Source organism: Salvelinus alpinus, chromosome 5 (genome assembly GCF_045679555.1).
Source record: "Salvelinus alpinus chromosome 5, SLU_Salpinus.1, whole genome shotgun sequence".
NCBI lineage: Eukaryota > Metazoa > Chordata > Actinopteri > Salmoniformes > Salmonidae > Salvelinus > Salvelinus alpinus.
The window spans coordinates 14,488,342-14,505,672 of NC_092090.1; the positions used below are offsets into that span (position 1 = coordinate 14,488,342).

The 17,331-nt window shown below is 42.4% G+C and overlaps 1 protein-coding gene across 4 annotated transcripts; it reads right to left on the bottom strand.

Moving 5' to 3' along the window:
* Positions 1 to 9,187: 9,187 nt before the first annotated feature.
* LOC139575591 (2-5A-dependent ribonuclease-like) lies at positions 9,188 to 15,637 on the bottom strand. 4 transcript variants are annotated; one of them, XM_071400710.1, is made up of 8 exons: positions 15,558 to 15,612; positions 14,851 to 14,935; positions 12,273 to 14,305; positions 11,994 to 12,157; positions 10,470 to 10,690; positions 10,056 to 10,182; positions 9,862 to 9,962; positions 9,188 to 9,758 (listed from the first exon to the last, which is right to left on the bottom strand). In XM_071400710.1, exons 5-8 carry the CDS (start codon positions 10,544 to 10,546, stop codon positions 9,620 to 9,622), a joined length of 444 nt encoding a protein of 147 aa, XP_071256811.1. In that variant the 5' UTR covers positions 10,547 to 10,690; positions 11,994 to 12,157; positions 12,273 to 14,305; positions 14,851 to 14,935; positions 15,558 to 15,612; the 3' UTR covers positions 9,188 to 9,619. The 4 variants fall into 4 exon arrangements, 2 of the variants coding, with proteins under 2 accessions (XP_071256811.1, XP_071256812.1); XR_011674978.1 differs by lacking the exon at positions 14,851 to 14,935 and having other exon boundaries at positions 15,558 to 15,637; XM_071400711.1 differs by lacking the exon at positions 14,851 to 14,935 and having other exon boundaries at positions 10,470 to 10,602; positions 15,558 to 15,610.
* Positions 15,638 to 17,331: the final 1,694 nt, after the last annotated feature.

A 17,331-nucleotide genomic window follows, 5' to 3' on the forward strand; every position in this document is an offset into this window, starting at 1 on the left:
ATGGACTGTAAGGGATGGAATGGACTGTAAGGGATGGAATGGACTGTAAGGGATGGAATGGACTGTAAGGGATGGAATGGACTGTAAGGGATGGAATGGACTGTAAGGGATGGAATGGACTGTAAGGGATGGAATGGCGTGAATGGAATAATATCAAACCCATGTTTATGATGCCATTCCATTTACTCAATAAAGATCCTATTAAATGACTATTCTAATTCCTGATTCTATAGAAACCACCATCTGAAAAATGGCACTATTGACTGACTCTAGTGTAGACATGAGGCCTGCTGTGGCACGCCATAAGATGTGTCCTCGCTCTCTACAACATGCCAGAGGTGTGTGTCACACGCACGCACACACACACACACACACACACAGGTCAGCCAATGCCAGCAAGTCAGGGCAGGAATGCTGATGGCTCCTCTTGACACGGAACCAGGACATATTCTGCAGCGACTGGGGCTCTTGGTACATCAGCACCTTCAGGACAGTCCACTGGTCAGGGATCCTTTCAACATGATGCCAGAGGTCTCCTGGACAGTCCGCTGGTCAGGGATCCTTTCAACATGATGCCAGAGGTCTCCTGGACAGTCCACTGGTCAGGGATCCTTTCAACATGATGCCAGAGGTCTCCTGGACAGTCCACTGGTCAGGGATCCTTTCAACATGATGCCAGAGGTCTCCAGGACAGTCCACTGGTCAGGGATCCTTTCAACATGGATGCCAGAGGTCTCCTGGACAGGCGTGGTCCACCAGGGTTTCCAGTTCAGTGTCACCAAAATCTAGAATACTTGTATACATTACATTACAACAAGCATCATGCCGTTTTAATTCTCAAACTATAAATATGATCATGAACCTGAACCCAACCTGACTGCCCTGTAATACAAAACATAAAGTAACCTGCTGCTGCATCTCCTGACTCTGGCCAGTTGGTGAAGCTGACCAGCTTGGTGGCACACAGGACTCCTACACTGGTGTCCTGGAACCTGTCAGTCATACTCTCCACTAGCCTGTCAAGCATTTTGTCCTGTGAGGTGACGAGGGTCTTGCTGTCACCTCTGGTCAGCGAAATTCCCTCATATCTGTTGGCCATTATGGCCTTCATCATGGGCCCTTCTCTGATGATAAAAAGATAGTTTTACCATCCTTTCAGAATTTTCCATTACAACACACTCTCACTCCCTTATTGACGTAATCCTTTCTCTTAATTCTCTTAAGGTAAGTATTTCTTATTGCAGCTTAAATAAACATACCTGGTTTTGTACTTCTTAAGTACTGCCTGTGTTGAGCACAAGGAGCTGTGGGCTTCTGCTATGGTGATGGTGGACCTCTGCAGACAGGCAGACAGGGTGCTCAGGTGTGTTAGTGTGTCATGCAGGAAGCCACAGAAGCCGATAACAACAGCCTCCCTCGTAGCACTGTAGTATTTCCTGGCCTTGGCCTGCTGGACACCTCAGACATTATGGACATCAGCAGATTGAATCTGAAATACATAAAGAACAAAGACATACAAATAGACAATTAATTGCTGTCTAAAAAACACTATATTAGATATGACACATTTTATCAGTGCATAAAGCATTGAAACATGATGTTACCATTGTAAATGTGTAGTTTTTTACTGGACATTACATATTGATGATGACTTCTGGAGACTTAGCATAGCAATCTACAGTCACTACCTGTTCCAAGTGCTGGACACGCCCCTGGTATCCTCGCAGGAAGTGGTCCAGTTCAGGCAATAGGTGTCCTACCCATCGGGTCCTGCCAATTCTGGTGGGCACCAGTGGTGTGTGCCCAAGAGCCTGGAAGCTGTTTACCAGGTTTGCCCTGTTCAGTGGACTGGTGTGGTAGATGGAAGCTGTTTACCAGGTTTACCCTGTTCAGTGGACTGGTGTGGTAGATGGAAGCTGTTTACCAGGTTTACCCTGTTCAGTGGACTGGTGTGGTAGATGGAAGCTGTTTACCAGGTTTGCCCTGTTCAGTGGACTGGTGTGGTAGATGGAAGCTGTTTACCAGGTTTACCCTGTTCAGTGGACTGGTGTGGTAGATGGAAGCTGTTTACCAGGTTTACCCTGTTCAGTGGACTGGTGTGGTAGATGGAAGCTGTTTACCAGGTTTGCCCTGTTCAGTGGACTGGTGTGGTAGATGGAAGCTGTTTACCAGGTTTGCCCTGTTCAGTGGACTGGTGTGGTAGATGGAAGCTGTTTACCAGGTTTACCCTGTTCAGTGGACTGGTGTGGTAGATGGAAGCTGTTTACCAGGTTTACCCTGTTCAGTGGACTGGTGTGGTAGATGGAAGCTGTTTACCAGGTTTACCCTGTTCAGTGGACTGGTGTGGTAGAAGGTGTAGAGCCCACTGAGGAGGTCTTCTACTTTCTGAAACATCACGTTGGACCGGATGGCATCAGAAAAGGTCAGTTCAAGGCGGTGTGCCATACAGTGGATACTGATGATGTATGCCCTGTCTGTAGGCCCTGTCTGTAGGCCCTGTCTGTATGCCCTGTCCCCCTTCAGCCGGCTGACCACACCATTCTTGGCTCCGATCACCACAGCAGCTCCATCTGTTCCCAGAGCGACCAACTTGCTCCCACACTCATCACACACTCCCTCCATGATGGCACTGATGGCGTTGCTTATGTGTGCCACGTCTGCCTTCTCCACCGACTTGATGCCAACAAACTTCGACTCGATCTTGCCCTTGTGACAGAATCTGACATAAACTAACTCTTCCTCTTTCACAGAACTGTCTGTGGAACCATCTGACATGATGGAGAGAAATGTTGTGTTTTTCAGATTCTCTCTGATGTTGTTTCTCTCCACATCTGCAATATGGTGCATAAACTCTTTGGCCTGCTTCTCATTTCTATATGTTGAGCCCACAGCGATTCCTTTTTTTTTCATCCAAACTGCAAAAATAAACATCAAATGAATTCAATAATATTTATACACTATTCTGAGGTGAACTGAAACTTATCAAAAGGTGAGAAATAACCTCCAGTACTGGACCACGTCTGTTAAATAGACTTGTAAAAACTGGCTACAAAAGTACTAGTCAAGCTACAAGAGTAACAACATTTTCACTTACTCACACATCCACTCCAAGTCAGAAAGTGGTCTCTCCTTCTTGCCAATGGCATGTACAGTCCTAAACAGTATCTTCATCTTCATGCTGGTCTGCTCTGACATTGCCATTAGCGCCATCACAGAGGAGAGGCTCCGATTGAGTACGGGACACAGACTCGCAGGCAATGTGACACTTGCTGTGTTCAAGGTCACGAATGTCCTCCAGCTTCATTGTTTTATTTCCGATGACAAATGAGTTGTTTCTGTTTTTATCTTTAGCATTCTGGCGACACACAGAACAACTCATCACCACAGCCTCAGCCTTATACTGTAGCCAGCCTCTTGAAACTCCTTTATCTCCAAACCTCCATTTCTCACAAAACTTTATTTTTTTATGTGATTCGTCCACCTTTTCGTAGGTGGGTTTTCGTTTCAAAGGTTGGCTCACTCCAGGTAAATGTTGCCACATAACAGCTATTTAATGAACGGTAGCTAGCAGCAGACCCGTGGCAAGTTAGCAATGTCGGGTAGCTGATGTCCCGTATGGTAAACAGTGCCGTGAAACTAGGAGCACTAGAGACGGTCTGTGGCTGGCAAACATGAGTCATTTCCTCTGAGCCATCATGCCAGATATTTTAATACATTACTATTTTGGTACAAACATTTACTCGCCAATGTGGCGGATAGCTCTGAGATTTACTCGCCAAACGGAAAATCTACCCGCATTTGGCGCTTGTTCATTTCGGACCCTACACACACACACACGAACACACACACACACACACACACACACACACACACACACACACACACACACACACACACACACACACACACACACACACACACACACACACACACACACACACACACACACACACACACAGTCATGTTGGGAGGGCCATAATTCCCCATGTGAAGCGGTCCCTCCAGAGTGCTTATTTATATCCCTTGTCACTTCAGACCAGGGTCGTAAATCCTGCCATGCTTACCAAGCACAAATTTCCCCTTCATTAGGGATCCACACCCTGTGGAAGCACCAGTCGGAGCCCTGAAATAAATCAGGGATCCAAACCCTGTGGATGCACCAGTCGGAGCCCTGAAATACAGCCCAGTGACTAGAACAGGTTGTAACCTACTGGGAGCAATGCAGCAGACACAACATGTGAACACACACACACACACACACACACACACCAGATGGGTCCTATTACTAACTTAATCTGATTCTTACTGTGGAATTCTAACTCATTAAAACCTGCATATTAAAAACATATACAGTGGGGAGAACAAGTATTTGATACACTGCCGATTTTGCAGGTTTTCCTACTTACAAAGCATGTAGAGGTCTGTCATTTTTATCATAGGTACACTTCAACTGTGAGAGACGGAATCTAAAACAAAAATCCAGAAAATCACATTGTATGATTTTTAAGTAATTAATTTGCATTTTATTGCATGACATAAGTATTTGATCACCTACCAACCAGTAAGAATTCCGGCTCTCACAGACCTGTTAGTTTTTCTTTAAGAAGCCCTCCTGTTCTCCACTCATTACCTGTATTAACTGCACCTGTTTGAACTCGTTACCTGTATAAAAGACACGTGTCCACACACTCAATCAAACAGACTCCAACCTCTCCACAATGGCCAAGACCAGAGAGCTGTGTAAGGACATCAGGGATAAAATTGTAGACCTGCACAAGGCTGGGATGGGCTACAGGACAATAGCCAAGCAGCTTGGTGAGAAGGCAACAACTGTTGGCACAATTATTAGAAAATGGAAGAAGTTCAAGATGACGGTCAATCACCCTCGGTCTGGGGCTCCATGCAAGATCTCACCTCGTGGGGCATCAATGATCATGAGGAATGTGAGGGATCAGCCCAGAACTACACGGCAGGACCTGGTCAATGACCTGAAGAGAGCTGGGACCACAGTCTCAAAGAAAACCATTAGTAACACACTACGCCGTCATGGATTAAAAATCCTGCAGCGCACGCAAGGTCCCCCTGCTCAAGCCAGCGCATGTCCAGGCCCGTCTGAAGTTTGCCAATGACTATCTGGATGATCCAGAGGAGGAATGGGAGAAGGTCATGTGGTCTGATGAGACAAAAATAGAGCTTTTTGCTCTAAACTCCACTCGCCGTGTTTGGAGGAATAGAAGGATGAGTACAACCCCAAGAACACCATCCCAACCGTGAAGCATGGAGGTGGAAACATCATTCTTTGGGGATGCTTTTCTGCAAAGGGGACAGGACGACTGCACCGTATTGAGGGGAGGATGGATGGGGCCATGTATCGCGAGATCTTGACCAACAACCTCCTTCCCTCAGTAAGAGCATTGAAGATGGGTCGTGGCTGGGTCTTCCAGCATGACAACGACCCGAAACACACAGCCAGGGCAACTAAGGAGTGGCTCCGTAAGAAGCATCTCAAGGTCCTGGAGTGGCCTAGCCAGTCTCCAGACCTGAACCCAATAGAAAATCTTTGGAGGGAGCCGAAAGTCCGTATTGCCCAGCGACAGCCCCGAAACCTGAAGGATCTGGAGAAGGTCTGTATGGAGGAGTGGGCCAAAATCCCTGCTGCAGTGTGTGCAAACCTGGTCAAGAACTACAGGAAACGTATGATCTCTGTAATTGCAAACTAAGGTTTCTGTACCAAATATTCAGTTCTGCTTTTCTGATGTATCAAATACTTATGTCATGCAATAAAATGCAAATTAATTAATTAAATATCATACAATGTGATTTTCTGGATTTTTGTTTTAGATTCCTTCTCTCACAGTTGAAGTGTACCTATGATAAAAATTACAGACCTCTACATGCTTTGTAAGTAGGAAAACCTGCAAAATTGTCAGTGTATCAAATACTTGTTCTCCCCACTGTATTTGTTATTACTTTGGAATGATATCACCTCGATATCATTGATAGTAGTGATCAAGTATTAGCTTATTCACTGTGTCTGTCCTGCATGATCCAGGGGCTGGAGTAATGAACGACATCATTTATGGTAGAGTGTAACAAAGTATATGCTTCTTCTCATGCCACACACTGTACCACGTCAGTAACTGACAGTGATGTGACATCCTCTTTCTTCCCCACACACCATAAAGGTTCCTCTCTATCTGTGGGTGTGTGTGTGTGTGTTTAACTATACTTGTGGGGACCAGACACAACAATAGTAGACAAAGAATTGATCAACTGGGAACATTTTGTTAGTCCCCTCAAGGTCAAATGCTATTTCTAAGGGGTTTGTGTGTCCACAGAGCTAATAGGATGTATCACTGTTCTTGACCATGAGAGAGAAAGGATGACTGCATTCAGTCAGACCCACTTGTTAGTCTTAGCTGCAGACAGACAGACAGACAGACAGACAGACAGGTCTCTGGATCCTGGCAACAGTAAATATCTCCCAGTCTCAGCTCTGCACTGTGGCTCACCTCCCAGTCTCACCTCCCAGTCTGAGCTCTGTGGCTCTGCATCAGCTTTATCTGGCACACTCACTCTGAAATTCAGACCACACACACAAAGACAAACACACACACACTTACATGTACACACACAAATGTATGAACTCATAAACACAGACACAAATGTGTGAACGCGTACACACACACCCACAAATAACCTATACATACACACACATACGTACATTCTGTACACATTACAAACATGCAAGTGTGCAAACATACACACACACACACACACACACAAACACACAGGAAAAGGTGTGAGCAGGAATCACACAAATATAATAATGCAATTCCTTCCACACGACTTACTTGATGTGCCATCAGAGAGGTGAGAAAGCAGCTTGTCAGTACAGGCCGGGGGAGCAGCCTGGGGCTAGAGTTGGAGCTGCTGGGGCTTCCTGACGCTGTCTGGATACAGTGTGACAGGTGAGGCCCTGAGGCTAACGGCAGCACCGGGTACATGTTTCCACAGAGGCCTGGGGGTAATGCGAATGCAAATTGACTTGGGTGAGCGTTAGATCAGCTCAGTGCTAATAATGTACTGCTGGAAGCACAGTTTAGTCCATCGACATGGAATGTTTGTTGCATTGATATTAGCAGTGGTTAGCTATTAGCTTGTGGCAAACCAGCTGGCTTTTTAAATTATTTTTTTACTTGAGTAGCATGAGTACTCAGTCTAAGGGAACACAGGCCTAATAAAGACCATTAGAAAAGGCAATTAACATAGAGGAAAGTATGTAATTAGCACTCATTAAGAATACAGATTGGATATTAATTTCAAACAGTTACTGTTTAGTAGCTTAGTTGCTAGTGGATCTGAATCTGAGAAATGTCCTATAGCTTTGTGTATGGGATGGCAGGGCTGGTTTCCACAGGAGTTGGTTGTCACGGTGTTGTGTTAAAATCAGTGCGTTGCTGTGAATTGATGACAACATTTCAGACGAGGACAAACATGGACCTGTTGATGTTCATGCTACAGTTGAAGTCGGAAGTTTACATACACTTAGGTTGGAGTCATTAAAACTCGTTTTTCAACCACTCCACAAATTTCTTGTTAACAAACTATAGTTTTGGCAAGTCGGTTAGGACATCTACTTTGTGCATGACACAAGTAATTTTTCCAACAATTGTTTACAGACATATTATTTCACTTAAAATTCATTGTATCACAATTCCAGTGGGTCAGAAGTTTACATACACTAAGTTGACTGTGCCTTTAAACAACCTGGAAAATTCCAGAAAATTATGTCATGGCTTTAGAAGCCTCTGATAGGCTAATTGACATAATTTGAGTCAATTGGAGGTGTACCTGTGAATGTGTTTCAAGGCCTACCTTCAAACGCAGTGCCTCTTTGCTTGACATCATGGGAAAATCAAGAGAAATCAACCAAGAATTGTAGACCTCCACAAGTCTGGTTCATCCTTGGGAGCAATTTACAAACGCCTGAAGGTACCACGTTTGTCTATACAAAAATAGTACGCAAGTATAAACACCATGGGACCACGCAGCCGTCATACCACTCAGGAAGGAGATGCGTTCTGTCTCCTAGAGATGAACGTACTTTGGTGCGAAAAGTGCAAATCAATCCCAGAACAACAGCAAATGACCTTGTGAAGATGCTGGAGGAAACGGGTACAAAAGTATCTATATCCACAGTAAAACGAGTCCTATATCGACATAACCTGAAAGGCCGCTCAGCAAGGAAGAAGCCACTGCTCCAAAACCGCCATAAAAAAAGCCAGACTACGGTTTGCAACTGCACATGGGGACAAAGATCATACTTTTTGGAGAAATGTTCTCTGGTCTGATGAAACAAAAATAGAACTGTTTGGCCATAATGACCATCGTTATGTTTGGAGGAAAAAGGGGGTCGTTTGCAAGCCGAAGTACACCATCCCAACCGTGAAGCACAGGAGTGGCAGCACAAAATAGATGGCACCATAAAGAAGGAAAATGATGTGGATATATTGAAGCAACATCTCAAAAAATCAGTCAGGAAGTTAAAGCTTGGTTGCAAATGGGTCTTCCAAATGGACAATGACCCCAAGCATACTTCCAAAGTTGTGTCAAAATGGATTAAAGACAAGAAAGTCAAGGTATTGGAGTAGCCATCACAAAGCCCTGACCTCAAAAGAAAATTTGTGGGCAGAACTGAAAAAGTGTGTGCTAGCAAGGAGGCCTACACACCTGACTCAGTTACACCAGCTCTGTCAGGAGGAATGGGCCAAAATTCACCCAACTTATTATGGGATGCTTGTGGAAGGCTACCCGAAATGTTTGACCCAAGTTAAACAATTTAAAGGCAATGCTACCAAATACTAATTGAGTGCATGTAAACTTCTGACCCACTGGGAATGTGATGAAAGAAATTAAAGCTGAAATAAATCATTCTCTCTACTATTATTCTGACATTTCACATTCTTAAAATAAAGTGGTGATCGTAACTGACCTAAGACAGGGGATTTTTACTTGGATTAAATGTCAGGAATTGTGGAAAAACTGAGTTTAAATGTATTTGGCTAAGGTGTATGTAAACTTCCGACTTCAACAGTATATGTTCTAAATCTTTGATGTTTTGGGGTTTCCATGAACTAAGACGGTTGTTGTATAGAGTGAAGAAAGAGGCATGTACTGTAGGCTATATGATTCAGATGTTACACTTTATTAATAGATTCAGCTCGTTTCAAGACTTTTCAACAGAGAAGGTCTATGTATGTACAGTATGTGTCACTGCTATTATACATACAGTAAACAAACCATGAATAAACTGAGGCAAATTGAATAATATTACGAAGTATTGTTACATTTCATATTGTAATAAAAATATGTTATATATTTCATGTAAGCTTATAAGATAAGTACTGTTATAATGATGTAAGAAAATGGCCAAAACACCAAGTAGGCAAACAGAGGCAAAGTGCTGCATAGCCTCTTGATTTCCTTGAAAGAACATTCAGTTTACAGTTTATCAATCATCTAACACTTACACCAGTGAGTCATTTAAATGGCAACAGAAAAGTCAAACCAAGATTTCAGAAGTTAGTCAGTGTTAATCTTCCAAATGTCAGAATCATTATCTTACATCTTCTCTGTGAAACATTTTCTTCAGACTATTCCTTGAATTCCACTCCATTTTCTTCGCAAACTTGTAGACGCATCCAAAGAGATCAGGGAACATTGTCATCGTGTCAACAGAATCCGCGTCCTCAGTGCTTCAGAGAGAGAGAGAGACACAATATTTAACCCCCTTCAATGGTAAGAGAGAAAATAAAGTGAATGTACATGTTTTTAGACTAAACTATTAATATGTCTTACTAGTGCTCATGAAGGTTGCGTATGAAGCGCAACAAACCCAATGTGTTGTCTGGGTAGGCCTTCTTTTTACCATCCAACTTGTCCATCAACTCAGGCGGCATCTGTGTACACAAATAAATAACAGGAAGTGTCACTACTACTAGACTAGACGAATGTACAGGTAAATAAAATGGATAAAATGGCGTCTTGCTCACTTTGGACTTCCAATTTGTGAAGGACCTCCCCTCAGCACACTGGTCCAAAGCATGAAGTCTTGGGTCTGCTTTGCGACAGTTCTCTGCTTCCTTCTCGTTACCAATTTTTCGTAAGTACTCCACTCTCCTGAAAAACAACAGTGTACCTTTAAATGCATTCAACTGGGTCAGTGTCAAACGGTGTTCACATTTGCAATGGGACAAATCGTCGTTAGAATTGAGCATTGCAACCCATTCGACAATGTCACGCTTTGTCCTCATTGCTCCGGGACCAAACCAACATTTCTGAACTTCAATGGTTAAAACCTGAACCCGTTAAAAAAGGTAAATGTCCATTGTAAAAAGTGATGGCTATAAGTAAATCACTCATCTTAACTAACCTTCTGATTGACAAGTGTTAGCACTGCTTCTCACCTCTCCTCTGGCCAGAAGTATGGGTGGGCCAGTGTGTCCTCCACTGTAGGTCTCTTCTCTGGGTCTTCATTGATCATTCACTCAATGAGGTCCTTGGCCACGTCATCCTCAACATGTTCCAGTGTGTATTTCCCTTGAAAAATGTTAAATTCACAATGGATGCCTTTGCCAAATGGATGATGTCCACCAGAGATGATGTAATACATTAACATCCCAGCCACCTAAAAAGTACATAATAATTTATAATGTATTACATTTCTATAGCGCTTTTCATAACAATCTCAAAGCGCTTCAATAGCAAAAAACAAACAAGCAATACATCATCATGAGTAGCCTAGCTATAGTTAGCTAGGTCAACCAATACATCATCAAGAGTAGCCTAGCTATAGTTAGCTAGGTCAACCAATACATCATCAAGAGTAGCCTAGCTATAGTTAGCTAGGTCAACCAATACATCATCAAGAGTAGCCTAGCTATAGTTAGCTAGGTCAACCAATACATCATCATGAGTAGCCTAGCTATAGTTAGTTAGGTCAACCAATACATCATCATGAGTAGCCTAGCTATAGTTAGCTAGGTCAACCAATACATCATCATGAGTAGCCTAGCTATAGTTAGCTAGGTCAACCAATACATCATCATGAGTAGCCTAGCTATAGTTAGCTAGGTCAACCAATACATCATCAAGAGTAGCCTAGCTATAGTTAGCTAGGTCAACCAATACATCATCATGAGTAGCCTAGCTATAGTTAGCTAGGTCAACCAATACATCATCATGAGTAGCCTAGCTATAGTTAGCTAGGTCAACCAATACATCATCATGAGTAGCCTAGCTATAGTTAGCTAGGTCAACCAATAGAGGGCGAGTCTTTGAGCGCATGCATCCTCCAAAGATAGAGAGGGACAGTTCATGGCTTGATCAGAAGGTGGTGGTCAGGGAGATGGTTGATGAAGTGTCTGGTGTCGATCTTGTAGAGGGCTACTCTGGGAACCAGCCTGTGGTGGTCTGGGAGATGGTTGATGAAGTGTCTGGTGTCGATCTTGTCGAGGGCTACTCTGGGAACCAGCCTGTGGTGGTCTGGGAGATGGTTGATGAAGTGTCTGGTGTCGATCTTGTCGAGGGCTACTCTGGGAACCAGCCTGTGGTGGTCTGGGAGATGGTTGATGAAGTGTCTGGTGTCGATCTTGTCGAGGGCTACTCTGGGAACCAGCCTGTGGTGGTCTGGGAGATGGTTGATGAAGTGTCTGGTGTCGATCTTGTCGAGGGCTACTCTGGAAACCAGCCTGTGGTGGTCTGGGAGATGGTTGATGAAGTGTCTGGTGTCGATCTTGTCGAGGGCTACTCTGGGAACCAGCCTGTGGTGGTCAGGGAGATGGTTGATGAAGTGTCTGGTGTCGATCTTGTAGAGGGCTACTCTGGGAACCAGCCTGTGTCATGTCGCCACTGGACTTCTCCTCCTTCACAATATAGTATAGTATGCATTCTAACCAAGTATGCAGACTTATTTAAAATTGAAAACTAACCTGAATATCTGTGCTCCTCTTATATCCGATCCCACTGTCTTCATCTAAAGTTTCTCTGGCCTTCCAACATTTTGTTCCTGCACTGATTGTGTGTAGAGTTGTTTGTCCCATCTTCAATTGTCGACTTATACCGAAATCGGCTAATCTCGCTCTGCCTGTAACATCTGTTCAGAAAATTATATAAAGTGTACCATTGAAACATAGGTTAATAAATAGCACATCAAATTAATATTTATTTTGCCCAGATTTTTGTTGAATTACTACATGGTCTGGTCTTACCTATTAAAACATTCTGGGGTTTGATATCCCGGTGCAGAATTTTTGTGTTTAGACTATGCAGAACGCTTAGACTGCAGAGCACATCGTGCACTATTTTCTTCAGGACAGAGGTTTTGTCCTCTGGTAGGTGGTCTTTGATGTATTCATCAAGGGTGTATTCACAGAGCTGAAGAACAAGGTAACCAAAGTGCTCGTCCTCTGCAAAGTCCACATATCTCACAATGCAGGGACTATCCAGCTGAGGTAGTCGTAAAAACCCCTCTTCTCTCTTCAGATCTTGGTAGTTTGACTTGAGCATTCTCTTCACAGCTACCTCAGTACCATCATCCTTCAAGCCCAGAAAGACTTCGGTTCCATCACTTCCTTTGGCTATTTGGAAATCCGGATGGACTACAAGATTGAGATTCCCCAATCTGTAAACCTTGGCTGGGTCTATGTTGCTGAGTTCCTCCAACTGAGGCCTCCACCGCTCACTAACTTTGTGCCATTTCCGGGGTTTCAATTCATCGGTGGTGGAGGGAAATGGTTTAACACTGGAATTTTCACCTTGTACACCGGATTCTTCAACTGGAATTGATGAAGTATCAAGATCTGGCTTCTCAGTCATGTCAGGTGTACTTTTCTCTACCGACAACTCTTCCTGAATTGTCTTCTTCTTCTTCTTCTTCTTCTTCTTTGATAGATTCATTCCCTGCAATTGTTCAGTTGCATCCATTGGTGGGACTGGACTTTGTAGGGACATATCTAATTTCCTTAGCTTTTCTTTCAGATCTTCATCCATCTGCATTTCGGCAGTAACAAGTATTTTCTCCGGCACAGAGATTATCCCTCGTGATGTGATAATCGCAGGTACACAATCGAAGGTGTACAGATCTGCAAGCAGACCAAAAGTTAAAACACCTAAGTTTGAGGTCTGAGGATTGGAGAGATATGCTTGATCAGTGAATGAGATGATCCCCTTACATAACTCCTCAACAAAAGGGAGGGTCCAGCCATGTTTGTGATTTTGAGCTTTCTGGGTAATCACATACAGTAGTCTGACAACTGAAATGTTGCGATTTAGTCCTTGAGGGGTAATTTTGGATTCAACTATGAGGTATTTCAGAAGAGTGGGTATTACTACCAGTGATAGTTCAAGAGATATTTCTTTCATAATGTTAAAAACAGCTGTCAAGCAATTCACTACCATATCTTGTAAGTGTTTGGGCATTTTAGGCAAACGATTGGTTGCCTCTTCAATGTAGAGATCCATTTTCTGAGATTCTCTCAGCCACTTTATGGATGCTTGACGATACTGATCTGCATTTGGTCCAATGGCGTTAAAGGACAAGTCATATAGTGTAAGATGATTCACAGGGTTCACCACCAGCATGTGTTTGCCATATTCATTGAAAACATCCTCCACTGATTTGAGTCCTATTTCACAAGAAAAATCATAAAAAATCTTCAATTTGACAAAATTCTCACTCTCTGAAGAGAATTTCTGAATCATGCTTGCTATCTTTTGGTCAGTAGCGGGATATGCTTTGAGATTTCTTTCAGCACATGCTCCAGACATCATCAACTCTTTCACAATGTCTTCTCTGTCATTGTTTGCCGCCAATTGAAGTGGAGTAAAGATCTGGATTTGTGTCCCTTCTGGATCTGCTTCTGCAGCGATTAATCTACTCACTAAACTGACACGAACTTTTGACAATGTGGCATAATGCAAAGGAACCCAACCATTTGTTGATTGGATGTTGGGGTTAGCACCTTCTTTCAGAAGAAATGAACAAATATTGTCATTTCTAAATGCAACAGCAGCAATTAAAGGGGTAACATCATCATTCCACTCAGCACAAGGGTAGAGTCTATTCAAGTCCTTGCCGCCTCTAATCAATTTCTTTAGTTTCGCCAACTTTTTGTCAATAATGCATTTTATAATTGGATCCGTTTTCCTTTGAACCCCATGCACCGTCTGTACAATTTGGAACTGGATTTGACCTGGGACGATATTCATTCTTCAAACATCTGCTTCTACAGGTCCAGTAGATCTGTGGGATGACATCTCTATTATTACCTCTGTTAAAATGTTAAGTCAGGTACAGTCATAGAATTAAGCAATAAGGCACAATAGGCTGTGATTTTGCAAATGCTTTTGTAAATAATTTAGTAGGTTGACAAATATAGACTGTATACATTATGTCTGGTAAAATCGCATGGGAAACATTTTATTTAATTACATGCTTACTTAATGCACTTCTTTATCAGGTGTGAAGTCGCAGCAGGAATGAAAATCAAGTATGGCTGAGAACAAACTAATGAGCAGCAAATAAACATTGTTTTGTTTATTGTTTTAGTAAAAAAAAAAAGCTGAATGTTTGTTATAAACTATTTTAAAGGCAGAATCTACCACACACCCACAACCTATTAGTGAAGATGCTGGAGGCAAAATGTTAAACTTGAAAATCAGAAGAAAAAAAATCTCTGCACACTACCAGTCAGATGAAAATGTATTGCTTAGCTACTATTAAAATAAAATAAAAGTGAGGGGAGACTTTTAAATTTTTTCCCTGTTAAACTATTTAAAAGGCACTACTTTCCAATGTCTACGTGTTGTGTCTTGTTTTGCCACTCCTTCTAGGTGCTGAAGTAGGCCACTCCTTATGACCGAAATACCATTGCTAATTTCAACATGACATTAAAATAAAAGCTCAACACATACAACTTAATGTGGAGACATTTACTTTCAAATATAAATTGTGGATGTTCGTATAAGTCATTTGAGATTATTGTTCAATTTAGCCTCTCAATATACCGGTGAAATTATTACATCTTATTCTTCAAATAAATTCTAGACACTCCTGACACAATATCAGGAGAGGTTTTTGACCAAACATACAATACACAACATCCTAAAATATTTGATTTGTTCTAGGTCGCAATATCGTTTGATAATAATGTGTTTTATGGCAATTACGCTCTCTATACTGTGACTTTGATGAGCAATACTTACCTTCTAATGAAATGACAGAATCATCTAACAAGAAGAGTTAATATGATATCATATTTCGCATTAGAAATGTAAATGATAGTTAAGAAAGGTTACTTCCATTTCCTCATCGTGATAATGGCACCAGCATACTTGAGGAAGTGTCTACTGAAGCTAAACAACAACCAGCTGATTAGGTGACTGTGTTGAAGTAAATTAAACTCTGTCGGCTATTTAGACTATGATAGTCTAACGTGAAGAGTATGATCTTCTAATGAGCATTATTCATGTAAATGATAGTTAAGATTACTTACATTTTGTCATCGTGATATCGGCACCAGCTTGCTTGAGGAAGTGTCCACAGACTATAGAAAAACTCAACCACACCTCTTTATCAGGTGAATGTGTTTCAGGAAAATGAAACTGAAACTGATGACCTTTTAAGAAGAATAGTAATATTCCTGCCTGGTTCCTTCTTTCTCACAAACTTTTCGTAAACTATGATTTTCATACTTAAATGAAATACTCTTGATCAGTTCTGTAAATATTTATCTCATGATATGATAAATGTGCATCCAATTTTTTAGATACCGTAGAAAGCAAAGTTTCTGAACCTATGCAAGGAAAGTGCTTAATTTGAGCCACACCCTGACGGAACAGGATCTGGCACCTCTCAGATTTGACTTTGTTTGTTCCGGCAGCTATTTGCCCGGATCCGGTACCTCTCGCGGCATGATGTATTAATTGTTTCACTGTTCGAACTGTAGGCATTCTAATAAAAGCAAAATCAGCATTAAATCAAGTTGCCTCCTCGTTATTTCTCCTGCCCCCCAGAAAGGCCAACATGTGAAAGCACAGTGATCCTTCTACAGAACCTTCAGAAAGTATTCAGACCCCTCAACTTTTTCCACATTGTTAAGTTACAGCCTTATTCTAAAATTGATTAAATAGTTTTTCCCCGCTCATCAATCTACCCACAATACCCCATAATGACAAAGAAAAACAGTGTTTTTAAATGTTTTGCTAATTTATAAAAAATGTAAAACTTAAATATTACATTTACATACAGTGGGGAGAACAAGTATTTGATACACTGCCGATTTTGCAGGTTTTCCTACTTACAAAGCATGTACAGGTCTGTAATTTTTATCATAGGTACACTTCAACTGTGAGAGACGGAATCTAAAACAAAAATCCAGAAAATCACAGTGTATGATTTTTAAGTAATTAATTTGCATTTTATTGCATGACATAAGTATTTGATCACCTACCAACCAGTAAGAATTCCAGCTCTCACAGACCTGTTAGTTTTTCTTTAAGAAGTCCTCCTGTTCTCCACTCATTACCTGTATTAACTGCACCTGTTTGAACTCGTTACCTGTATAAAAGACACCTGTCCACACACTCAATCAAACAGACTCCAACCTCTCCACAATGGCCAAGACCAGAGAGCTGTGTAAGGACATCAGGGATAAAATTGTAGACCTGCACAAGGCTGGGATGGGCTACAGGACAATAGGCAAGCAGCTTGGTGAGAAGGCAACAACTGTTGGCGCAGATATTAGAAAATGGAAGAAGTTCAAGATGACGGTCAATCACCCTTGGTCTGGGGCTCCATGCAAGATCTCACCTCGTGGGGCATCAATGATCATGAGGAAGGTGAGGGATCAGCCCAGAACTACACGGCAGGACCTGGTCAATGACCTGAAGAGAGCTGGGACCACAGTCTCAAAGAAAACCATTAGTAACACACTACGCCGTCATGGATTAAAATCCTGCAGAGCACGCAAGGTCCCCCTGCTCAAGCCAGCGCATGTCCAGGCCCGTCTGAAGTTTGTCAATGACCATCTGGATGATCCAGAGGAGGAATGGAAGAAGGTCATGTGGTCTGATGAGACAAAAATAGAGCTTTTTGGTCTAAACTCCACTCGCCGTGTTTGGAGGAAGAAGAAGGATGAGTACAACCCCAAGAACACCATCCCAACCGTGAAGCATGGAGGTGGAAACATCATTCTTTGGGGATGCTTTTCTGCAACGGGGACAGGACTACTGCACCGTATTGAGGGGAGGATGGATGGGGCCATGTAT